Source organism: Papaver somniferum, chromosome 1 (genome assembly GCF_003573695.1).
Source record: "Papaver somniferum cultivar HN1 chromosome 1, ASM357369v1, whole genome shotgun sequence".
In the NCBI taxonomy this organism is placed as follows: domain Eukaryota; kingdom Viridiplantae; phylum Streptophyta; class Magnoliopsida; order Ranunculales; family Papaveraceae; genus Papaver; species Papaver somniferum.
In genome coordinates, this window is record NC_039358.1 from 63,819,738 (window position 1) to 63,847,150 (window position 27,413).

At 35.2% G+C, this 27,413-nt stretch overlaps 1 protein-coding gene across 2 annotated transcripts; it reads right to left on the bottom strand.

Moving 5' to 3' along the window:
- Window positions 1–15,209: 15,209 nt before the first annotated feature.
- On the bottom strand, window positions 15,210–24,294 carry LOC113289336 (kinesin-like protein KIN-7D, mitochondrial). Of its 2 annotated transcripts, none has more exons than XM_026538575.1 (25): window positions 23,639–24,294; window positions 23,393–23,493; window positions 22,991–23,080; window positions 22,747–22,799; window positions 22,354–22,419; window positions 22,197–22,250; window positions 21,904–21,963; window positions 21,730–21,808; window positions 21,568–21,635; window positions 21,003–21,059; window positions 20,809–20,913; window positions 20,232–20,336; window positions 19,992–20,099; window positions 19,745–19,876; window positions 19,460–19,639; window positions 19,113–19,280; window positions 18,489–18,626; window positions 17,835–17,954; window positions 17,669–17,719; window positions 17,510–17,557; window positions 17,293–17,385; window positions 16,183–16,938; window positions 15,846–15,978; window positions 15,657–15,763; window positions 15,210–15,548 (listed from the first exon to the last, which is right to left on the bottom strand). In XM_026538575.1, the coding sequence occupies exons 1-24, from the start codon at window positions 24,019–24,021 to the stop codon at window positions 15,678–15,680; spliced, it is 3,234 nt and encodes a 1,077-aa protein (XP_026394360.1). In that variant the 5' UTR covers window positions 24,022–24,294; the 3' UTR covers window positions 15,210–15,548; window positions 15,657–15,677. The 2 variants fall into 2 exon arrangements, with proteins under 2 accessions (XP_026394360.1, XP_026394367.1); XM_026538582.1 differs by having other exon boundaries at window positions 16,183–16,935; window positions 23,639–24,293.
- Window positions 24,295–27,413: the final 3,119 nt, after the last annotated feature.

The window sequence follows — 27,413 nt, forward strand, 5'->3', positions numbered from 1 at the left end:
ACTCTAGCTATGCAACTAGTATCACACGTAAGGTGTGGGAATTAGGTTTCCCAATTTCTAGAATTCTCCTTTATATAGTCTTTTAAATCAGGGTTTGGAATCAATGTTAGCTTGGTAACAAAGCATTCAATATTCACCGTTAGATGAAAACCAGATTAGACTCAAGTTAATATTTCTCAACCGTTGGATCAAAAACTTAGCTTGTTACACACAAATGAAATATCCAATTTTGGGTTTACGAACCGTTCCCAAACATTAATATTTGTTGGTTCAACAATAGTTAACCAAATGGTTAGCCATATGATCACTTTCATATTCACCATATTCTTCTTCACCATAACTAGTTCAAATGACTCAAATGAACTAGTTAGAGAGTTGTTCAATTGCTTAGATCTTATGTAACTACACAAGACACAATCGAAGCAAAAACGGTTTGATTCACTCGAATCGGTTCATGAACTTTATAGCCACGGTTTGCAAAAGCATTCCTTAGTTTAAATAAACATGAGTTCAAGAACAACCGGTTTTAGATATAACCTACTCAAGTTCGCGGACTGGGTTCGCGGACTTAAGCTCACGGAAGGAGTTCACAAATTCCAGCAGAAATTCTCGGGTCGAGAACTTCCGCCAGTTCGCGGACTTGGCTCACGCCACATTCCGTTTCTCTTGATCAACAAAGTTCGCAAACTTTGGTTCAAGGAATAAGGACTTATACATATATGTGTTTCCACAACAATGCTTATATCCTACCAATGGTTATGTAATCTAAACTCTCATCTCAATCATTGAAACATTCTCAGAGCACGTTATGTAGCCGTTATTCACAGACCATGTTTCGTCAAAGCAATTTTCAAAGTGATTGAAACATAACATGACATTTGTCACTAGGTAAAGATGAATTTGGCTAAAGCTAAAGCTTACCAACACATATTTCGAGAAATAGATAGGCGAGTTAAACTCGGCTCGAAATAACAAATGTGTATAATGAAAGTTTATATATCAGCACGACTTTTGTCTCAAGAGTAGGAGATAGAATAGATAGACTTTTGAGTGACAGATAAGTTCAAGTCTCCACATACATTTTATTCGATGAAGATCCACCAGTTCCTTGAGTAGTCCTTCGTCTTGTATGATGATTGTCATGGAGCCTTGAGCTCAACTACACTTTATACCCTAGTCCGAGACCTTTAGCTATGTAGGCTAGAAATCAAGACTTATAGTTTTGATCATTAACATTGACAAACATGCTTGAGATAGCAACGCATGCGAGTTCGACCGAGCAATGCTCTAACAGTATGGATCACCTACACTATCAAGTATTACTTACTTTTATACAAATAAACATGTGTTACTTATACATGTGCAAGTCCAAAACAACCATGCAATTCATAATTTAATCTGCATTGTAAAGGGAAATTGGCCTCAAGACCCAGAACATGCACGAAAACCTCCAGACAGCACATTTGTAAGTTTTTGCATCAAAATCAAAATGCTTTTGTAAAAAACAAGAATAATATTTTGTGCAGTACCACGCAAAATAAAAAAACAACAACTATACTTTGTGTATGGACTTACAAACTTGTAGGGTGAAAGAAGATCAGGGAACACTTTTAAACTTAGCACTACTAGGTGATGAGTTCCATCGATCAAAAAAAGGAAAAAAGTGATGAGTTCAATTTCCCATTGGCAACAGTATCCATTAGAAAGCTTTACAGTTTTGAGTATACTTGTTGGCCTGTAAAATATAGAAAAAGTATAGTAAATAGTTAATAAATCTTTGAAACAAAGATTCGATCCATTTATTTGGAATAACGTTACTCTCCAGGCTTGCTCCAGGATTCTATCAATTTTAATAATTAAGAAGTTAACATTGATAATATTAATTGGAGTTATTGATGTCACAACACTAGTATGTTCTCTTTTTAACTTGTCTTTGTTTTTAAATAAATACATGCACGAACAACCAACAAAATAAACATGTGTTACTTATGTACAAATGAACTTTAATTACTAACCCTTCGATATAGTAGGGATCACCTACACTATAAATATTACTTACTTTTATACAAATAAACATGTGTTACTTATACATGTGCAAGTCCAAAACAACCTTGCAATTCATAATTCAATAAGCTTATACATAACCAAATATCTAGTTGTGCAAATAAATGGATCAAATTCTACAAGACTTGAATGCCAAAAAATAAACTCAATACCACGCCATCATACACGTAAAGCTACATCAATGAAGGTTTCTTTTTGGGATACATCATTTTCTTAAAATTTTACTAGTTATCATATGGTTACGTGTCTAAATAGATGTCTTTGGAACGTTGGATGACCAAAATTTTGCTAGATTTCTCCGACTTATATCATACCTTATCATTGAGATGTAATATTCGAGAAACAAAAATTAAACCTAGAATTAAAGTCCAATTTCAGTTCCCTCTCTCTCCATGCTTGAAAAAAAGAAGAAAAAAAAGGTATGAAAACAGGGGTTTCGCTGTTTTACCAGAAATCAGTAAGTCAAATCTCTTTTTCCATTAGGATTTTGTTATTTTGGTTCTTCAACTTTCAATGATTAGTAGTCTCCATGTTTCAAGAAATTAAACCAGAAGCTAGACCCTGTGACATCAGGGGTAGGAGTGATAATACGTTGATATAGAGGGGAAATTCAGCACTCGTATAAAAAAAATCTATGAACATTGGATAGACAAATATAAAAAAAAATGCTCATATTTGGGGTAATTCTAATGTTCTCGTTATTGAAACTAGTCTGTTTTATAATAATTTTAGATTGTCTAAATCGTCGACGCTGCATGTTTGGTTATCTGAAAACCACTATCGTACTATTGCAAAATATGGTTATCTAACAAGATCTTTCTAACAAATTATCCACTGTAAGAAATGCATCGTGGATTGAAAACTACACAAAGTATTTAACCTTAGGAGGAACATGTTTTCTCCATACAAATTTTAGAGGGGTATTTTGATAAAGAACCCCCATTTGAAATATACTAGAGTGGTCTTCCCCCGTTAAAACTTTTTTAAAGTTCCCCGAATTGATTTTTTTCGTCTTGTTTTTCTTAAAAAATGGGTAACAGATTGTTATGTGCTAGGTTGCACTTTAGTCAACTGCAAATAGACTACAAAACCCTTTTCAGTTTCTGTTTTAAGAATTATGTTCTTTCCCAAATTCTAAGAGTCATGTTAATAAGAGGGAAAGAATGGATTTGAGGAGGGAAGAAAATAGATCAAACTGAAGTCAATACTAGGTCAAATGGATACTGAAAACGCAGGGGTATAAAAGCCACACTGGATATTTCGTTCGGAAATATATGTGGACTAAACTCCAATATAATTCCGAGAGCACCAACTTAAAAGTGAGACTCAATCAAGAAATATATCAAATAGCTTTATCTATTTCTCAATACAATCAGTAAATCAACTAGATAGAAACCCGGGAGACTGATTGATATGAGAATAACTCGGATGGTACCCAAGATCAGTGTCCGAGTGTCAATGAAGTTCTATCGGACAAGCAAGGTCGGATTTATCAACTGTGATTGAACTACGCACAACCTATGATATTTCAATTATATAAACATATATAATGCGGAAAAGAAATAACACAGACACCAGAAATTTTGTTAACAAGGAAACCGCAAATGCAGAAAAACCTCGGTACCTAGTCAAGAATTGAACACCACATTGTATTAAGCCGCTACAGACTATAGTCTCCTACAAGTTAACTTCGTACTACAATGTAGTTGATACCTCACACCGATTAAGGTATAGTCGCGTTCCTTACGCCTCTTTAATCCCAGCAGGACTCTGCGCACGTGATTCCCTTAGATGATCTCACCCACAACTAAGTGTTGCTACGACCCAAAGTTGAAGACTGGTAAACAAATTTGTCTCCCACAGATAAGTCTATTCTGGTTGTTGTCTCCGTCTTTAGATAAATCAAGGTGAATAGGAAACTAAACTAATAATCTGATCTTATACTCCCGAAGAGCAACCTAGAAATATTAGTCACCTCACAATAACCTGACTGATTAATAGAAGAAGTTATTGTGGAATCACAAGAGTCTGAGACGAAGAACTGTTGTGATTACTTTTTATATTTTACTTATCGGAGATAAATATCGAGTAAATCTTAGAGAAGATAAAACTCAATATGATAGAAAAATTAATATCAGAATACGCAACTACAGAGAAAATAGTTGGATCTGGATTCACGAATCCCAAATGAAATCTTCAAGTCGTTAACCTAATAATGGTTTTGGAAAACCTAGATTAAAGGAGAATCGACTCTAGTTTTCAACTAGAACACACGAGAGTGTCGGGATTAGGTTCCCAGATGCTAGAGTTCTCCCTTATATAGTCTTTTCAAATCAGGGTTTCTTACAATCAAAGCTAAGATAGCTTAGTAACAAAGCAATTGATATTCACTGTTAGATGAACTCCTGATTTAAGATTCAAGATAAGTCCGCTTAGAAACTAAGAAATCAATCTCCACCGTTAGATGGTATTAGCTTGATACACACAAATGAAATATACCTATATTTAGATATGGATGAACCGTACCTAAATTGTATAACCATTGGCTCGATAATAGTTAACCGAAGTTAGCCACATGAACACTTATAGCTTAGCCATATTCATCTAACACTTCTAGATCAAATATGATAATCAATCAATCATGATAGATAATCAAATGAATCTAAATGTGTTTCAAGAGAGTTGTTCAAATGTTCATCATCTCATAGAAATATGTATGAACCATTTGAAACATATTCGGTTTGGTTTGTAATTGTACAAAGTACTTATACAAGAACCAATCACGGACATATTGCCACGGTTCTTAAACCAAGTTCACATACCTTATTTCATTAAAGTTCCAGGGACTTTAGTTCGCAAACTGAGTTCACAAACGAAACTGAGTTCATGAGTATGTATTTCAAACTTACCGATTTTATAACATAACCACTGTGTTCGCAAATAGAGTACGCGAACAATAGTTTCGTACTTTGGCCTTGTCATGCCGTTTGCAAACAGAGTACGCGGGCAACAGTTCCGGACTTATCCTTGTCTAGCCGTTCGCAAACAGAGTGCACGAATAACAGTCCCGGACCTTTCACAGGTAAAATCCTTTTGCAAACATAGTTCGCAAACAAGAGTTCCAGACCTGAACTAGAACTTCATAATTAGCATACAAAGTACACAACCTGTGTTACATCCAGGCATTGGTAGTTGTTCTAAACTCTTATTTAATCATTGAAACATCCTTAGAAGACAATAATGGTAATCTTACACATACCACTAGCTTCAAGTAATTTTCAAGTGATTAATTAATCAATACGAAACTTCTCAAGTTAACATCAAATGATTGTCACACAAATCATGTAATATGTTCAAGGTAATTTTCACATGATCATCTTGACTTAATATTTAGTTTCCAACAAATAAATTGTCTCCAACTAAACTTTTCAAGTAGATGATGAAGTTTAAGCTAAAGCTAAAAGCTTCCAACACGTATTTCGAGAAATAGATAAACTCGGCTCGAAATTTCAGTTGTGTATAATGTAAAAGTATATATAGCTACACGACTTAGTCTCATTAGTAGATAGAATAGAATAGACTTCTGAGTGATAAATAAGTTTTAGTCTCCACATACCTTTTGTTGATGAAGTTCCTCCAAGATCTTCGGTGGATCTTCTTCTTCAATAGGTGAACGTCGTGAATTCTAAAGATCAACTACACACTTTTATCCTAATCCGAGACATAGGTATAAGTAGACTAGAAATCGAGTATATAGTTTTGATCAACTAAACTTGACAAACAAGCTTGAGATATCTGATTGGGCTGTCGTAGGCTCAACAAATTATTAAATATATTTCCCACTAATTAACTGGTAATATAACGGTAATAAGAGATCGTTCCCACATAGAGCTGTGTAATTGATAGGTTATTTGATCAGCAAGATAAAGTAAATAACAAAGGGGGGATTTGGTTTTAAGATTAATCAAAAGATAATAATAAAAGAAAGATGATCAAGGAATCCTTCGCCGTTACCAAGCGATAACTGGATTAATATACTTATCTATTGTTCATAAGAACCATTCATCACCAACCTTGGAATAACAACTAGCTCAGTGTTATCCCCAAAACTCCTTTTACCACGGATACGGAAGCTCTCCAATATCATATTATATTCAACTGAACCACCAAGTAGTAGCTCACTCAAGGTGTAATCCAATCGAACGCTTTAAACTTTGTGAATTAGGTTGATCCCAGTAGTTAAACTCTTAGCTCAAGGTTTACTTGCTGGTGTTATCTTCACACATGATTGCTACACAGAATCCCTCTGTAAGGTCTCGCGATTTATACTTGTGTAGAGAGTTAATCGAGGATTACTTATCTCATAACTTCCACTAGCAATAGAACAATCAATATACTGATCTAGTAGGCCTCCCAAATCAATATAAGAATCACTCATAAACCCTAGATATGGTAAAGACAAACGATGATGATAAGAACTCTCAATAGATTTGTATTACTAATAAAGCTTCATGCTTAGAAAATTGAATTCATCCTTAATCAACAAAGGATTTAGCTACTCATATTACAAAGAAGGTGAAGAATGGTGGTTTCCCCCTAAAGGGGTAAACCATAGGTTTTTGATGTAAAACTTGTGATATGAGATTCGATCTATTTTTACATAACCTAATATCTTTTTATAGGTTTACATTGCTTGGTCTCCAAGTATTTAGTTAGGTTTAGGAACCCGACCCGAAAATATGACCTAACGACTTCAAACGTGCCCGTAGGCCTTCCAAGGTGTGAATACACGTTTCCCATTTGATAAGTTCGCGTACCCAGTCCGAAAACTTCAAATTCTAGCAGATATTTTCGGAAATAAGTCTGCGAACTCGGTTCGCAAACCCAGTTCGCGGACTTCACTGTCTTCGGTTTTCAATGAAAACTGTTTTGGCCACAACTTCTTCATCCGAACTCGGAATGTCCTCATTCTTTTTACATTCTTTTTATCTTTCAATTATCTTCAAGATGATGATGAGAAATACTTAATTTGAATGAGTTAAGATCGGTCTTTGGCCTGTGTCTTGATTATGAGCGTTTTGCTCCTTTTCTTCGCACTTCTTCCACTTCTCTTGGACTTGGGCGCTTGGATACTTGGGATACTTCTCTTCTTAGATCTTTTCAGAACTTTGTAGCTCCTTTTTGGATGATTCATCTAATAGAGACAAATAAGAGAAAGCAGTGGTAATAATACGAATACATGCAAGAATAATAGCTAAAACAAGTATGGAATGGACACTAAAATCATATAAATTATGCACTTATTAATATCAATGCTTGCGAGTTCTACCGAGCAGTGCTCTAACAATCTCCCCCTTTCTTAATTTTAGTGAAAAACTCTCAATACATATGGATTAAAAAATAAGTAAACTTTGTAGCTTCTGATCCATCATGCTTGATTTCCTTGGCTCTTCAACTTCCTTGAATTCTTTGTTACTTAAAGTTCTCCATCGATTCTGAATGTGTTCAACTCAGTATCATTGTTGTTGAAGATCCGTACCAATAACAATTCAAAAAGAAAAGTTCTCAATCATTGTTATTCACTGTCATAGTATTATTATATGGAATCAAAGTCCAATTGCATCACAACTTTGAAATAATACTATGGTGATATGTATCACTCCCCCTTAGTCAATACTTCCATCTTATAATGAAAACCACTCCCCCTTACATAATGATCCGTAAACCGTATGTATGTAGTGTGAACTACTAAATAATTCTCCCCCTTTTTGTCAATATAAATTGGAAAGGGTACGAAAACTATGGGATCATAATGAAATTCTCAAAAGATAATTCATGACTAAAGAGAAACATGTCAACTTTCTTTCGATGATTTCACATAGTCGAAACTTAGTGTATTCATCAAACAGTTTATTAAGATACAAGTTAACCCCCTTCAAATTCCACAACCGCTCTCCCCACAAAGATATGGCAATTAAGCACAAGTTCATTTAAGAACTCTCCCTATTAGATGTCATTCCCAAGAGAACAACATGAGTGACCTTACTTTTACGAGAAAAGAAGGATTTATTTGGACTTTAACAAATCACATGGATTTGTATCCAGTAAACTCGAGTAAATTAACCACAAGAAGATCTTATTGATTAATTTAGCCGGAAACGCTCAACATAAGAAAACTTACGGAGCCCATACAGTACTTTCACATAATAGTGGATCAGGGAAAGATCAGTACTGCGGAATTTTCTCAAAAAGTTTATTCTATCTTTTACCAATATTTGCATAAAGACATGATAGACTTAACTTTTGAGCATATATGAGATAACAATACAGTTCACGGACGTAAACACATATATATCTCATAAGACATTTGCAATATATAAAACCAATAAGATTAAATACTGCAAGAACATCTTTCAAATAACTTAGAATTTAAATAAATAAAAAACATTGCAAGATGAAAATCGTTGGAAATAGCTATGTATAATTACAATACTTGCTGCACTAAACCCTAGTTATCCTTCTTAAACACAAGAATAATTTTTCATAAGAAGTTTCTTAGACATAAAGATTCAGACTTCTTTGATTACTTCATACCTCTCCATGACTCCATCATGAAAGGTATTGTTCATGTCCTTGATTCTCTTGACCATGGAGACACCATGTTCATAAGTTAGAACATTCCCCTTTCGATCAACAGTGCGAGAAAGTTGCCTGGATTTGATGTATTCAGAGATAATATTCTTCTGATTTCGTATCAAGTCCTTTTGTTTCAAGGATTTTGGTCTGACCATCGATTAGATGATTTATTTGCAGTTGTAAGTTTGCAAATTCGACCTTTGAGTCATTCTGATAATGAATTAAATCCTTGACAGACTCAGCAATCCAAGAGTTATACTCTTTCCTTGATACCATCTTTTTCAAAACTAGTACTTGAACTGAGTTGCATCCTTTGATGTCTTCTTCCATATCAAGATCGACCGCTTAATGAGATCTTGAAGAGTTCTCCATATATTTGTTTTGAGATAGGGAAGGAGACGAACAAATATATAATGTATATATTCGTGAACAAGAGAAAGAAAGAAAATTCCTTGTTATAGAAACCCTATATAAATATTAGGAACAAGAGTACACGGACGTTCATGGACCATTTAATGGACCAACCGGAATCCAAAAAGGAAACAAGGTATCTGATTTTCAGTTATCTCATAGATCTTCATAGCTCGATAATTAGAAGTTTTAAAAGTAGATCCTCAAATTAGAGCACATGAAAAAACAGCAAGATACGTCAGTTACTAGAAGTCAAGATATGACTCAACATTTTCACATGATGATTTATTTTTTTTAATAAAAAATTGTTTTACTGAACATATAAAACACACAATCAGAAGTAATCACATGAGCAACTCGAGTATCCCACAAATGTGATCCTTCCAACTCTCAAGTTAGTTCCAAGGATGAAATTAACTAGATTTAGGTAATGAAGTGAGGCATGATCTCACAACAAACATTGATAGAAGAGTTGTGAATACCTCTTGAGAGTTTGTGTCTTGTCTTCCTTACCTTCCTTCGGTTACACCTTATTTCAGGCGATTCAAATGTTAAATTTTTCAAACCTCCATCTGGAAAAAAAAAATATGCGGATTAAGTCTAGGACCTCTTGAGATCCGCTTTAGAGAATAAGAGTCATAAGAATCTCATCTTCTAGACTTAGAACTGCCAAAAAATTTCTCCTTATCAATGGGAACATGGACATCGATGGTGTAGGAAGTCACATGAGAGTCACTATTCCTATAGAGTTTTCGAGAGGAGTGACCTTGGAAAACCCTTTTATGAGATTTCTGGTTTTCTGCAGGAATGAAATCCATTGTAGCTGCTATCATACTATTTACTTCGTTGACTGCAAAAAGAAAAAAAAAATTGAAGATCAGAAATTTGTTTCTTTCTTGCAAAACAATGTAGAACACTATGGTTCTTTTTCCTACAGAATGAACAGACAGACTCGTGGATAAGAGACCGGTGGAGAATCCCATTTTTGATTCACAGCCTTTTTGGATATTGGAAAGTCATGTAAATGTTTCTCACCAGATATTTCCTTAGGAGTAATTTTCTCCATGCTAGATAAAACCATATCAGGCACTGAAGAAAACTTACTCACTAAAACAAAGTTTTCCTTCTTCAATGAGTTGCACTGTTCATGGGCTAACAAAAGGGATTCAACCAGTTTCTGTTTTTCAACACGATAACTATTCAATTCAGATGAATGAGGCTTGATTAAACGTTTTCCTCTTATTGAGTCTTCTTTAACAGTATCTTCAAGCATACTAATCTTTTCACGTTGTAGAGTAGTTTCTTGAAAAATATTTTCAATATTGTTAGAAAAAGATTTAATAATGCAATAGAGTTCCGTTCTCTATCAAGAGATTTCTCAAGTTCATCAGTGAACTAAGCATATTTTTCTTCAAGAGATCTAATTTTAGAAGCTTAAAAATCAATAATCTCAGCATATTTTTTTAAAACTTTTGGTAAGTTCCAACTCAGATTCTGACATATAGTCATCTGTCACTTTAGAGGAAATGTTATCAGAACCTGATAGCATAAGATTTTTACCTCAGGATTCGAAAGAATCTGCTAAGGAGTTATCCTTTGAGGTAAGCCCCGGACATTTTTCATAGTCAAAAACTTTAGAAGACATAATGATGTACGTTTGTTTGAGATAAACTTTTGTCCACGGTAATCAGATTGCTACAAAAACAAACTTATGAGATCTTAACGTGTTTGCCTGCTCTGATACCAATTGAAAACGTGAGGGTATAACAACCACACCGAAGATTTCTTTCGGCAATCTGTATAGACTAAACTCCAATATAATTCCGAGAGCACCAACTTAAAAGTGAGACTCAATCAAGAAAGATATCAAAGAGCTTTATCTCTTTTTCAATATAATCAGTAAATCAACTAGATAGAAATCTGTGAGACTGATTGATATGAGAATAACTCGGATGGTACATAAGACCAATGTCCGAGTGTCAATGAAGTTCTATCCAACAAGAAATGTCGGATTTATCAACTGTGATTGAACGCACAACCTGTAATATTTCAATTATATAAACAAATATAAGGCGGAAAGATATAACACAGACACCAACAATTTTGTTAACGAGGAAACTGCAAACGCATAAAAACCCCGGGACCAAGTTCATATTTGGATACCACACTGTATTAAGCCGTTATAGACTCTAGTCTACTACAAGTTAACTTCGGACTGGAATATAGTTGATCCCTAACCAAGTCTCACACAGATTAAGGTACAGTCGCGTTCCTTACGCCTCTTGAATCCCAGCAGGACTTTGCGCACGTGATTCACTTAGCTGATCTCACCCACAACTAAGAGTTGCTACGACCTAAAGTCGAAGACTTATAAACAAATCTGTCTCCCACAGATAAGTCTATTCTGGTTGTTGTTTCCGTCTTTAGCTAAATCAAGGTGAACAGGAAACTCAACTAATAATCCGGTCTTATACTCCCGAAGAGCAGCCTATAAATATGAGTCACCTCATAATAACCTAACTGATTAACAGAAGAAGTTATTGCGGAATCACAAGAGTCTGAGACGAAGAACTGTTGTGATTACATTTTATATCTCACCTATCGAAGATAAATCTCGAGTAAATCTTAGAGAAGATAAAACTCAATACGATAGAAAAAGTAAGATCAGAATACGCAACTACAGAGAAAATAGTTGGATCCGGCTTCACGAATCCCAAATGAAATCTTCAAGTCATTAACCTAATAATGGTTTTGGAAAACCTAGGTTAAAGGACAATCGACTCTAGTTTTCAACTAGAACACACGAGAGTGTCAGGATTAGGTTTCCCAGATGCTAGAGTTCTCCCTTATATAGTCTTTTCAAATCAGGGCTGCTTACAATCAAAGCTAAGATATCTTAGTAACAAAGCAATTGATATTCACCGTTAGATGAACTCCTGATTTAAGATTCAAGCTATGTCTGCTTAGAAACTAAGCTATCAATTTCTACCGTTATATGGTATTATCTTGATACACACAAATGAAATATACCTATATTTTGGATATGGATGAACTGTACCTAAACATGTATAAGCGTTGGCTCAATAATAGTTAACCGAAGTTAGCCACATGAACACTTATAGCTTAGCCATATTCATATAACACTTCTAGATCAAATGTGATGATCAATCAATCATGATAGATAATCAAATGAATCTAAATGTATTTCAACATAGTTGTTCAAATGTTCATCATCTGATAGAAATATGTATGAACCATTTGAAACATATTCGGTTTGGTTTGTAATTGCAAAGTACTTATACAAGAACCAATTCATGAACATAATGCCACGGTTTGTAAACCAAGTTCACATACCTTATTTTATTAAAGTTTCGGGGACTTTAGTTCGCAAACGAACTTGAGTTCATGAATATGTATTTCATACTTACCTATTTTAGAACTTAACCACTATGTTCGCAAACAGAGTACGCGAACAACAGTTCCGGACTTTGGCATTGTCATGTCGTTCGCAAACAGAGTACGCGAACAACAGTTCCGGACTTAGCTTTGTCTAGCCGTTCGCAAACAGAGTGCACGAACATTAGTTTCGGACCTTTCTCAGGTAAATCCGTTCGCAAACAAAAGTTCCAGACATGAACTAGAACTTCACGGTTAGCATACAAAGTATATAACCTGTGTTATATCCAGGCATTGGTAGTCGTTCTAAACTCTCATTTAATCATTGAAACATCCTTAGAAGACAACAATGGTAATCTTACACATACCACTATTTTCAAGTAATTAATCGATCAATACGAAACTTTGCAAGTTAACATCAAATGATTGTCTCGCACAAACCATGTAAGATGTTCAAGGTAATTTTTACATGATCATCTTGACTTAATATTTAGTTTCCAACAAATAAATTGTCTATAACTAAACTTGTCGAGTAGATGATGAAGTTTAAGCTAAAGCTAAAAGCTTCCTACACATATTTCGAGAAATATATAAACGAGATAAACTCGGCTCGAAATTTCAATTGTGTATAATGTAAAAGTCTATATAGCTACATGACTTAGTCTCATGAGTAGATAGAATAGAATAGACTTCTGGGTGATAGATAAGTTTAGTCTCCAAATATTTTTTGTTGATGAAGTTCCTCAAAGCTCTTCAGTAGATCTTCTTCTTCAATTGGTGAACGTCGTTAATTCTAAAGACCAACTACACACTTCTATCCTAATCCGAGACATAGCTATAATTAAGTAGACTAGAAATCACGTATATAGTTTTGATCAACTAAACTTGACAAACAAGCTTGAGATAGCAAAGCTTGGGAGTTCGACCGAGCAGTGCTCTAACAGATATTGTCCCAAATACTCTATTTAGTGAGGGTATTCCTGAAGTACGTACCATACCCTCGCTAAATCGAGTTGCCTCACTAGACATGCGCATTGTTCATATTTTTCTCCCAAAAGCCTTAATTTTTTTGTGAAACCAAATTGAACAACTTCACAGCGTTATTCCCTTATCTTGAAAAAACATGGAGAAAGTTCTTAGTCTCCCAACTTTTCTGATCATGAACAAGTACAGTCTAACCTCGATAAATGAATGCCCTCGGGACTAAGAAAACATATTCGTTTAGCGGAGTTATTTATTTAGACGGTATTTTCTTAATTAAGAAGTTAAATTGTATAAGAGAAGATGTACAAATATACCTAGAGGGTATTTGTCAAAATTCTTATCAATAATTCAAAGTTCATAGAAAAAAGATAACCCAAGATTAATTGGTGTCATTCCTAATATAGAAATGTGATGGATGTCGAACATCTTTTAAACTATCCTAACGAAAATGATGCAATTATGGAATCTCCAATAGACGAAGAAATTATTGAGTCAGTAAAATATGATGAGAATTATCCCAAACCAAATGATAGTAGTATCATACCAAATGTGTCATCCAAAGATATCTTTCAAGTGACGATCACCATAAAAAATTACTTGCTACAACAGGAGCAAAATATTCCAAAAATTATGCAAGCATTACATAAAATTAAGGATGCGGTGCATTTTGTTTTGGATGGAATAAAAAGACAATCGATCATAGATGAAGAATTAACTTCACATTTTAGTTTATTTCTACATATATTTTTATGTAAAATTTACTAATTATGTATTTTGGTTTATTTTCATATACTCCCTCCGTTTCTGGAAAAGTGAAAGTATTTTTTTCCAGAAACGGAGGTAGTATATTTTTTTTATATGAAATTTAATAAATATTCGTTTATATTTTTATAGGGCCTTTAAGAATTCAATTTTTTTCATTCATTAATACATTAAGCGAGGTTATTCATCCATCCTTTTGGTCCAAGTCGGGACCGGAGAAAATTATTCATTAGATTAGATGAGGTTATTCATTTATTGAACATTCGTTTATCGAGGTTGGACTGTACAACTGTACAAGAATCACTAGCTAGTAAGTCTATCACATCACCATGAGCTTTTTCCTTAGAGAAATCTTGGATAAATGGATATTTGATTGCATTTATCCATAATAGGGTACGGTTTTGGATTTAATCCAAGTATGTTTTATTATGCTCACCATTGCTAACAGGCAGCTGTGAAACGGAGATGGATGAGAATTAGGGTGATTAATAAATGTGGACTCCGAATACTCAAAAGAGAAAGACTACAATTAACCTCGATTGGAAAATTTATTGGTTTTCCGTGTGTTCTTGGTCTACACGTTTTAAGGATTTCTGTCTAGAAGCATAAATTGAAAGACAAAATGTTTGCGAAGTTGGGAATCGGGATTGAACTTTACGTTTACATGTTTGAAATCTAAACTACTACCAGCATACTTCTATCTTCTCCAGTTAGTATTAACCTCTATTAAGTTCAAGGACTCTATAGACATTTTCCCATTTTCTTCAGAAGTCAATCCCTCCCTTCAAATTTTCATTCCCTCCTCAAATCCATTTTTTCCCTTCTAATAACAGTACTCAATTCTAAGGAACCCTAAATCTGATGAAAAACAAGATATTATGAAACCAAATTTCTACAGTGGTTGAATCAAAGTATAATCTTTGAAACAAATAAATGGAAATCATACACTCAACGAGGGGAAAAAAAAAGGATGATAACTGAGAAATACATTTCTTTCAATATCCTCTGCTGTACATTAAAATGGAAGTTGAAAGAAAGGTACATTGACCATGATCTGGCGCTTTTTAGACAACAAAACAGAAAACCTGGAGTAGGTAAAAATTCTGAACAAGTATTCTGCTTGCCTTTTTCTTTCTTTTTTGTGTTTTCTTTACTTTTTGTATTGCCTAATTTTACAGCCCTATAATGGGAGAGTAAGAGAAATGGATTATACCTTTTAAATCTACATATAGGCCAACTAATTAAAAAATTGCATCCTACTGCACCGGAGGGCTAAATGATGATAACAGCATCCCCTGCAGAGAAATCAAGTGTGAGTCATTTTCTTGTAATATTTGTCTTTCATATTCTGATTATACACGCAAAGGAACAAACAAAAAAAGAGAAGAAGTGCGCCACCCAACCTTTTTATCACGTGGGCACTGTTAGGAAGGGAACGCGAAGATTCTATCCTCAATTTTTGTGCGACAAATTGGGCACTCGGAACAAGCAAGCGAACACGGCTTACATACTGCAAATTGAAGGATGAATTTAGAGACAAATATGGATAGCACACATAAAAGCTGTACATGATAAAGACACAAATGGCTTACAGCAGAAGTGTCGGCAGGGAAGGAGAAGACTTGCAGTCGCTGATTCAAAGCATACTTTGCAAATGTGTGAATTAGTATCACCATTTCCAATAGATTCTTGAAGCTGCTTTTCTTTCATCTCTTGCATCTTTGCCTGTGGTGAGCAGTAATTCAGTTTCAGACAAAATACTACCCTAAAATTATCATGCATCAGTACAAACAGATACCGATTCAGATTATCATGCGTTCAGCTACGGCCAGCATGCTTCACATACAAACTATAATAAGAACGAGAATGAATAAATGAATCACAGGAAGATGGAGAAAGTGAGAGGGAGTTTTAAATTAAAATATGTACCTTGAGGCGAACTACCAAAGGTTGTTCTACTTTAGAGACATTGTAAACCGGTTTTGCACTTTCCTGAACTTGCAACTCTTTAACACCAACATCTTTATCGTCATCATCACTTGTTTTAATATTATACACATGTTCACTTCCCTCACTAGACTTTCCATCATATTTGGATTCAGAGCCAGCGCCCCCTTCTTTTTTCAGCTTTGCAACAAGCACCCACATGTTTGCCAAGTCGTTTTCTAAAGCTACTTCTCTTTTCCTTGCTTCATCAAACTGCTTCCTATATTCCTCTTCAGCAAACTCCCTCTCAGCTAAAGCTGCTTCAAGAGCTGCCTCTCTCTGCTTCCTTGCTTCCAGTTCCATCTTTACATCATCTCGATCTGGGTTCCAGTATTCACCATCATCATAGGCTGTGCCTGGAAATTCACTACCCCTGACAGGAAACCTATTTTTTCGCCCACCCTTCATACCGTCAACTTTGCTTTCGGAGTACTTGCGGCTTGACCCATTGTTACTCTGTATTCCACCTTTATAACATGCCACCATATCTTGAGCAGCACCCAGTTCTTTTGCTTGTCTTGAATTCTGCAATGAAAGCTTGGTAACTTCATCAGCCAAATTCTTTAATTCAACAGCGGCAGCAGACGCCAGTTCCTTCGCATAAGACGCTTCTTCAGCCAACTTCTGATTCTGAACACGCAGTCCACTATTCTCCTCCTTCAGCTGAACATGTTCTAGATATAACTTCCCGCTATCCTGCTGGATGAAAGAGAGCACTGGTAAGTAAGTGATGAAAATCCATGAAAGAGACACATGGATATCTTAGTTCCTAGACAAAAATTACCAGAATCACTCAACATTCTGGACAAGATATTGCATCAAAGTATGAAGTATTCTAATGGACTCAATTTAGCAACGTGTGAGCAAATTCTGATCAGGTCTAAAACATACGTATAACCAAGTCTGGTTAATTAAATGTATATATATATATATTTAATATTTAAGACACGTGTAAAAAAGAGTTAACCCTTCTGTCTAGATGATGACAGATACTAGGAACTATTGAGCAACATCAACTATTACATCCAAGCTTTAGGTTAATAATTTAACTACCTGTTCAGAAGATGGTGATTTATCACCCGTCGCCAATGCCAGCTGCTGCTGTAATAGAAGCACTTGGTCTTGCAATTGTTTAATTTCCAAACACTGGGACAAAAAAAAAGACGATCAAACTTGTTATAAAAAATCCGACAAAAAACCCCTCTGACAATTTCCAACAAACCTAAAGCCTTGTTATACAGACAACTAAAAATTAATAGCAGCTAATAACCTTATCCATCAGTTGCTCCTGGAGAACACGATTGTCTGCTGATTTTATCTGCATCCATAGTTCAACCATTTTGAGTTTATGAAATAGTGTACGTTTAGTAGTTGCAAAATTGCTTTTGCAATGACAATAAAAATAAACAGCAAAGTATAATGACAGAACCTCTAGCTCAAAACCCTTCTCGTTGCATTGAGTCATCAATCTCATCACCGTCTGTTTTGCAAAGTAAACAAGAATTTTCTTTTAGCTACAGTAATAAATAATGACATCAGAAATTCAGATGATTATAAGAAATAAGAATAAGAGACTGATGAAATACCAAACTTACCTGCTGCATATCAACAATGGATGCATCAGCTATTGAAGCTTCACCACTTTCAATGATATGCTTCTCTAAGACCTTCATTTGCTTCATCTTTTCTTGGATCTCATTTTCCAACTTCTGGATCTGTGCCGAAAAAATTATACAGCACCAAGAAATCAGGCTTCCGAAATGAAAACAATTGGCACCAAAAAAAGTTCGGCAAGCCGTGTCATTGACTCATTGGTTCATCTGCCAACAGTTTTGTGCTAATACATAAGGAGATCCAATACATTAGTAGCACATTACTTAAATTGGAAAAGTAACTATTGTGTCTTTGAAGTGTAGCTAAGCAAAATTTGAGCAATATCTCTCACTTCCTGAGTCCACAATATTTCATCCTAATCCAATCAAGCAATTTACTTTCAGTTCTCTACTTTTCTTAACCAGGACTCTTAGCATGACTTTCTTCTAAGTGTAACCACTAAGATCAGCTATACATCGAGAGCCTTAAAGATGAAATACAAGCAGTCCATATTAGCAGTGGACATACTGCTATTCGGCTATTCCTGACTAATCTCAGCACTGGACTAAATGTTTTCTTAAGATGCAGTTTTACCCAAAAGGTAAAGCTCCCAACATTATACTTAGTACTTCCTAGTAAAAAAGTGAAAATTATACCTGAGGCTCCATTGCAACAGGATCATTAACAGACTGCTCCTTTAATCGCTTCAGAGTACTGGTGCTGAATGCAATCTCTCCAGCAAGCATCTTAACTTGTTCAACAAGTAGATCCATCTGATCTGACGTTCTCCTAGCCTATCATCCAAGACAAAAGGAGAAATGGCATATATATACATCCATCAACTTTGACACGTTAAAATAAAATTTCTAAGAGGGCATATCATTGACGCCTATCAATGCCATAGTCACCAAACATGGTACATAGATCCTACACGATCACCCTTAACTAAACATGCTTTAGAAACTTTTAAGAAGAAGGAATATGAGTGAGACAGGACATAGTATTCAAAAGAAACAAGATAGAGCTTGCACAGTAGAGAACTGGTTGGACAACTTCAGTGAAAAGATTGAAGAAACCCCATTATATCGACTACTTATTTGCCTCTTATATTAACTGTTTCTCATCCCAAGTTTTAATAAGCAACAATGGCAGCATCAGCAGTTATGATCTTTATTTACAGTGAAGTTCATCACAATGACACACTAATCCCACAAACTATCATGTATCACTCGGTTATCCGGAAACAAAGATGAATGTTAGTAAGGGAGAACATCACTTACTTGAGTTGATTCCGTAATAGAACTGCCAGGCGGTGATTGTTCATCACTCCACTTGCTGGACGATCTTCTATATTTAAGATCAGGAGAAGGGTCACATAAACCAGAAGATGGAGAATCTCTATCGCTTTCTACAACCATCGAAGATGGGTCCCGGAACATATCCAATCTCTGAAAATAGAGAACATGAACCGTTAGCATCTATAGTATTAGGTAACTACAATATCCATTTTACTACTTATATGACAATGTTACACTGAGATATCGGAGCTCCAAAACTAGCTACAACAGCATTGAGAGACTAAGTACTTGTTCAAATTTTCAAGACAAAAGAGACACAAAAAATTTACATCGTCTTCACCAAGGGGATGGTGTTGTTGATGACTAGTTATATCACTCAATCCAGGAATAGTATTCTTCGAAGAAACAAGTATGAGCTTGGTTAGCCTTTGAATTCTACTCATTAAAGCTGCTTTTGCTTCCTCTTCTTCTTCTAATCTTGACTGCATCTTTACTTGACCCTCTTCATACTATTCAAAAGAATTAGCGCAAAATTGGTCAACTCAATATGAGAAGGTTCATACTAAATGAAAATTGTGTAAGTTAAATTAAATAAATCATATCCAAAATAAAACCTTTTGCTTCAAAGTCAGGATTTCCTCTTGATTCACACCGCCAATCATTCCCTGTCTTAGTTGATCGAGTTCTTCTTTGAGATTCGATATCTCCTTCTGATATTTCTTTATCAATGACTTCTCATCAATAATCTGGAATTGAAGTATTTGCAACCAACGGTTAGCTCAAATCTGTCTTCTCATTATAGCCTATGCAAGTCCTATAAATAATCTTAGTGCATGTCGTGATTATAATATAATGAGTTACCCTGTTTCGTGAAGCAAAAATCTCCACTCGTTTTGCCCTGTTCGCAAACTTCAAAGTATTATGAGTTTCCTCCATGTTACTGGACGCAGGTGTAACTGTGCAAATGAGCTGCAGAAAAAGAGAACCAAGTTCAATAAATTGATAAAGACAAACATATTATTAAGACAGGAAGGCTAAATTATGACGAAACAAAGGAAAATGAAAGTATAATAATGTTGGAGATTTGAGCTTGCAACTCACGGATACATGTCCATGTCCACTCAAGGAAGACTGCAGAAGTCTGGTCAGCTTAGAGTCACGATAAGGAACATGAGATGCTTTCCCCTCGCTTAGCTTGCCAATTACCTTCAGAGTTAAGATCCCGCTCACGATCAGTTACTAGGTAAAATACTAAATTGATACACAAGTATACTGAACTAGAAATTAGTTAACTGCAGATCACCACATGCGCCTGAATCCGATGTTTTGGCACATCTCAGATTGCAGGCAAAAAAAAAGTGACTTGACAAACAAAACTTGCTATCAATAATCAGCCATATTTTTTTACTTAAGAACAGTATGAGCCCTGATGATTATTATATTATCAAGAATACCATTTCTTCGCTGCTCCTACTTCCCATACTATTTTAAAGAATACCATCCCTTGAGTTGAAATCTTCATATATTATCAAGACATGTATGACGACAAGAATCGTTAAGACATTCGTCAAAAAGAAGGATGTCTCCAAAAAGAATGTTGTGAATGAATCAATAGAATGAGATAACTTATATGTGAAACTGTTATTTGGCATTGGAGGAAGTAACTATTAGCACCTACAGTTCCAAGAGTTAATAGACTTTTGTTTATATATGATCCTTCCTTTCTACGGATTCCAGTTGTTTCAGCCTTTGAACTCTCTGATCCAGCTAGATCAATGAGATTCTACAACAAACAATGCACACAATAAGATGAGTAACCTGGACGAGAGGAACTATATTAAGTTTCAGAATTGATGGTTGTTCATAACTTACAAGTTGAGAAAATGTCACTTCATCATATTCATCGCCACGGGCACTACTTTCAATCATCTGTGGAAAAAAAAATCTTGCATTGGACAAAGACACTCTATGAATGGAGAAGAATACAAAAATAAAGGAAGTAACTAAGAATAGCGAACTCTAGATAACTGACTAGAAGAAGAAAAACAGGAAAAGGAAGAGGAGTTCAAACTCCATGGCAGAGACTTGTGGTCAATATTGGCCATGGTTAAAGCCTACTTTACCTGAACCAATTTGCACAATCTTAAAACAAACTGAAGGGAAATACAAAGTGATCTGAGGTTTTTGGGCTTGAAAATGAAACATAATTATGTGATGACCACTCTTAGCCATATCAAGATTAATTCAAACTTTACCAGCTAAATTGCATATGAAATCAAATTTTGATGTGTATATATATTTTGTCGTAGTCATAGGCAACAAAAAAATGTGTTCATATTTCAAACAATAATCAAATTCCACAGTCCCTAGTAATCAGTGCTAAGTTCAGAAAGCAAATGCGGAGTAGCTTTTTTCATTAAAAAGATATGTTACTTACCAGTGTGAAAATAGTGTGACTCCGGCTACTGAACAAGTTAAAATTGTTTGAACCAACGTGGCGATGCTCTGTCATCATAAATATCACCAGTTATATCCTATATATGAATGGGGAGAGACGGAGAGAGAAAGAGTAGCTGGTGAAAAGGTCCTCATAATATACCTTCTCCGGCTGCAATGAAAGAAAGTGCATGTCCCGGAGATAAAACCACTTCTTGCTTTATGCCTTCAACATAGGTCCCCTGAAAAATTTACAGGCTCACGATTACAACAATGACAAAGTACTCAAAAAAGGATGAAGTAATATGAGAGAATATAACGGTTTCTGTGAGTCAACCTGTGCATCTTCCCTAACACGTAAATTTTGTCCTGTTGGGTCAAGCAGATCATTTATCACCTGCAACAAGCAGAATATAGATTTACGTCGGATGACTTTTAGGTATAGAGTTCAGGACAAAAAGCTATATGCGAAGCAAATACTCCAACAGAGAACATATATGATACTTGTCTTACACCCCCCACTAACAGATGTAGCTATGAGGTATAAGCAAAAGGATTTGAAGTTACCACACCACCCACAATGAAACATATCATATCAAATTATAACTGTATTTTACTACATATACTTACCTCATTATAGATTTCGAGGTAAGAAACGCGAAGCAAGAACTCTCTTCCTGGAGTCTACAAGGAGAAGATAAATTTGTAAGGAAATAATGAGCGCTTTAACATTTGACCTAACAAAGTACAGCTTCACGTTAATGTCACAAATGCTGGACAAACTTACATCTTGGATTGTGCTGAAAACATCCTTGATGGCTAGTGGTATAACTCCTGGAGAAATGTGATCTCCCTGGAAAAATTGATGAATGAAAGCTTAAACAGTTTCAGATGCCTTGATTTGTTGGTACTCAATAATAAAAAGAGTTGCAGAGTAAATGTAAGGAGACAGGAAACAGTTCAATTATATAACAGGAATAAACCATCATTCATGTATACATATATTTTATAAACATAGAAGCAGAAAACCTAGCAGATTTAGAAATTTAACAAAACTGGCGTTGTGTGGGGAGCGAAATGCCAGGTTCCGCAAGGTTTGTTTAATATTAAAACTGACTCATAATGGGTAAAGCGCTAGGTGGAAAATGAACAATATCATCTTGGAAAATCAGGTACTTACATGCATAGTATGTGTCTTCCCACTACTTGTAACACCATAGGCAAAAACAGTTCCTGCAATGTACACGCAGTAATGAATCTTAAATCTTTTATTATAGCCCTTAGCCAAAGGTGGATGATAAGTCACAACTCATAAACCTCTTAGTACAGTAGGTTGGTGGGAATAGCGGCATAGCGCTAATTCATACTCATAACACTCTATTTGTATCAAGTCAAGCCCTAACAGAAACAAAAAGCTATTTTACCATTAATGCCATCCATCGCATTCTTGACTACAGGTCGAGCAGCTACTTCATACACAGTCTTGGTACTGGTTGCTGGTCCAAAGACTCTATCTGAAATTAGACCACAACTACCAATCAGAAATAAAATTAGGTAACAGATAAATCCGCATCTTTATAGCCACAATCTAAAAGACAGTTTCACTAGTTTATAGAGACAGTCAAAACCAGCAATGATAAAGAACATATAGATGTATCCACACAAAAACAGCAAAAAGAGATACTGGATTAAATGCATCGACTCAACTAAGTTAGAGGGGAATTCAGTCTTTGAATTGTGCAATTTGACATCACAGGAAACTACCATGTCAAACAAATGTCAATGAGTTCAGAAATTTCCAAGTTCAATTTGAAAAGGAAAATTACCGAATGCATACGCTGTAGCTGGATTAAATTGGCAACGAACGATCTTTTCTTTATCATCAGCATACCAAGCGATCTCATCTCCACGCTGAAATTCCCGTCCACTATTACCAACCACAACAACAACAACAAAATTTATCAATCAACTGGATGAACTAAAAATGCAACCCTAAATTCTCCAATTTCAATCTCCAATCAATTTCAAACAAATAGATCCACCAAAATCGAACCAGATCTAGAAAAGCATACCTCAATGGACGAAACCGAACAGTCACAGAAATACTATCCCCTGATTTAGATGGATCAATAGGTTCCATAATAAGGTCTTCAGAAGTAGGAAACGGAATAGGCGTAGTACGATTTACAAGATTTCTCGTTGTGCTAGTACTACTCCGATACGTTGAATCACTTCTACTACCTCTATTAATCGATTTGTTACTATTAAAACCATTCCCGGATGAAGAACCATATAACGAAGACGAACTAGATGAAGAACGAGGAAATACAGATCTTCCACCACCACCGCCATTACTACTATTATTCAAAGACGAATTTGATGAAGTTGTTGAGAATGGTGTTGATGGCTTCCTATGTCCGAATGGTGAACTACTTCTTCCTCTTGATGATGCCATCAAGTCTCCAATCAAATGTAAACCAAAAGAATAGAAGTCTGAAGAAAACAAAGAGAAGAAGAAAAAAAGAGAGAGAGGGAGAATCTGTGTCAGTTGTCACATGCTCAGAAATCAGAATTCCATCCCCATTTCTAAAGAGAGGTTGACAGAGGGGAAAGTGCTGGTTTCTTCATATTTAAGCCAAGCAAGAAGAAAGAAGACTCAGAAGACTGTAATCAATCCCCACACACAGAAGAATTTGGTAAGAGAGAAAGAGAAAGGGGGGTCTGAGTGAGAGAGAGAAGAGGGAAGGAGATTTGAGATTTTATTTCAAGGGTTATTAAAAATTGAAATTGAAATTGAAATTGAAATTGAAATTGAAAAAAAAAAGATTTACAATGAGGACGTGGAATAAATGGATGGCGTGGTGGGGGAGTATTTTAAACATTGTTGGAGGAGAGAATCTTGCGCGCGCTTAAAAAAAGGAAAAAAGAAAAACTTTGAAAAACTGAGGTGTAAAATGGGCGGGAATAACCAGTGTTTGGTTTTTTATAGTGAAGAGAGACGAAATCATTTTTTTGTTGTTTGTTAGCTGTAAAAAAAGAGTGTGATTGGGGTATTTATTAGGGTTAGATGAGGTTAGTAAAGTATAGAGTATTTATGTGTTTGGGACCATTTTATATTTAGTAACTTTGAGTGTGAGGAGTAGTATGGTACGTTAATTGTTGTTTAATTGGAAGACAAAAGGTGAACAAGCGGTGGATGTATAAATCTCAACCACTGATTTTATGCAACTTGATAAGTGGAACCCTACTACTCTTGTTAGTTTTTGTGGTCGGTTGGTGTAAGGTGTTTTTGTGCCCGTTTTATTCTTCCATTTCTTGTATAATTTGATTGTGTTATTTTTCTTATTGAAATTGCGGGATTTTAATCCAAACTTCATCTATATTATTATATTTATTTCTTTTGAAGCATAATCATCTATATTATCTGACTTTAACAGTAAGTATTTGCAATAGTTCTTCTGATATTTTGGCTCTTTTCTTTTGAAATATGCGCTAAAACAATTTAAGATTGTGCGCTAAAAATTTTAAGATAACACAGAATCCCAATCTCTTTTCAAAACTTATTTAAGTTAATTAAAAGAAAAGAAAAACAATTTCTAGTGTGATATTATTAGCAACAAAATCGGTAGACTTGCTATAAATTAGTTGTTAGATTATTAAAATTTAAATTTCTTGCATTTACAAAAATGAAATTTTTCAGAAATAAACGACGCAATTAAAATTTAAAAATTCATCTTTCAGACGACTATAAGAGTTTGGTAAACTTTATTATTTGGAAAACCCTAATGATCATCTATGCAACAAGCATAAACAAGAGTATCGAATTTTCGATCTTCATCATAGTTTGTTATATTTTTTTCTTTTTGTCCCAAAAATTCGATAGACTTTGAGGGAAAAGCGAGAAATTAGTGTTTAAAGTACACACTCTTGAAAAAGCGGGGGTCTATCAACCACACCCAATATTTCGCTTAGCAATCTGTATGGACAAACTCCAATATACTTTTAAGAGAATCAACTAGACAGTCACACTCAATCTTATTAAAAGTATACCAAAGAGTTATATCTCACTTTCTCGATTCAATACTTACTCAAGCAAATAGAAATCTGCGAGTCTAATTGAATACAAGAGAAATCTAATGAACGATAACAAAGACCAATGTTTAAGGATCAATCAATTTCAATCAAAAACCAAAGGTTGGATTTCCCAATTGATCGATTCAACGCAGAACCTGTGATATTTCAATTATATAACAAAATATAATGCGGAAAATAAATAACACGGACACCAGAAGTTTTGTTAACGAGGAAACCGCAAATGCAGAAAAACCCCGGGACCTAGTCCAGATTGAACACACATTGTATTAAGCCGCTACAGAGACTAGCCTACTACAAACTAACTTCGGTCTGGACTGTAATTGAACCCCAACCAATCTCACACTGATCCAAGGTACAGTTGTGCTCCTTACTTCTCTGATCCCAGCAGGATACTACGCACTTGATTCCCTTAGCTGATCTCACCCACAACTAAGAGTTGCTACGACCCAAAGTCAAAGACTTTAATAAACAAATTTGTATCACACAGAAAAGTCTACGGTAATAGATAAATATGTCTCCCACAGAAATACCTACGAGTTTTTGTTCCATCTTTTGATAAATCAAGGTGAACATGAACCAATTGATAACCCGGACTTATATTCCCGAAGAACGGCCTAGAATTATCAAACACCTCACAATAATCTCAATCGACTAGCGAAACAAGATATTGTGGAATCACAAACGATGAGACGAAGGTGTTTGTGACTATTTTTCTATCTTGCTTATCGGAGAAATTAATCTCAAGCCTACGATTGTACTCAAATATGATAGAAACAGCAAGATCAGATGACGCAACTACAGAGAAAATAGTTGGGTCTGGCTTCATAATCCCAATGAAGTCTTCGAGTCGTTAACCTACAGGGTCTCGATAGAAACCTAAGGTTAAAGGAGAATCGACTCTAGCTAATACAACTAGTATCACACAGGAGGTGTGGGGATTAGGTTTCCCAGTTGCTAGAGTTCTCCTTTATATAGTCTTTCAAATCTGGGTTTGCAACCAATGTTAGCTTAGTAACAAAGCATTCAATATTCACCGTTAGATGAAAACCTGATTAGATTCAGGCTAATATCTTTCAACTGTGAGATCGAACTTAGCTTGTTACACACAAATGAAATGCACGTTTATTTAGGTTTGTGTAACCGTACTCAAACATGTACATTTAGTTGTTTCAACAGTAGTTAACCAAATGGTTAGCCATATGAGCACTTTCATATCAACCATATTCATCTTAACCATAACTAGTTCAAATGACTCAAGAGAACTAGTTAGAGAGTTGTTCAATTGCTTAGATCTCATAGAAGTATATAAGACACAATCGAAGCAAAAACGATTTGATTCACTCGAATCAATTCATGAACTTTATAGCCACGGTTTGCAAGTATGCATTCCTTAGTTTATATAAGTTTAAGTTCACCAATAATCGTATTTAAAAACTAACCCACTTAAGTACGCATACCGGTACGCAGACTTAAGTTCCCGGAATAAGTTTGTTTTCAGTTCACAAACTCCAGCAGAAATTCACGGGATGTGAACTTCCGACAGTGCGTCGTATTGGTGCGCGGACTTCAGTTCCGGTGTTCTTGAGCAGCAAAGTACGCATACTTTGGTTCAAGGAATAAGGACTTACACACGTATGAGTTACCACACAATGTTTATATCCTTTCAAGGTTATATTCTAAACTCTCATTTCAATTATTGAAACATTCTTAGAGGACGTTATATAGTTGTTGTTCACAAGCTATTTTTCGTCA

Excerpts from the sequence above, each read along its gene's own strand:
- LOC113289336 (XM_026538575.1), bottom strand. The coding sequence starts at position 24,021 with ATGGCATCATCAAGAGGAAGAAGTAGTTCACCATTCGGACATAGGAAG. Across the intron at positions 21,060-21,567 it reads GTCACACTATTTTCACACTG|ATGATTGAAAGTAGTGCCCG; the intron begins GTAAGTAACATA and ends TTTTTTCCACAG. Across the intron at positions 20,914-21,002 it reads AAGTGACATTTTCTCAACTT|AATCTCATTGATCTAGCTGG; the intron begins GTAAGTTATGAA and ends TGTTTGTTGTAG.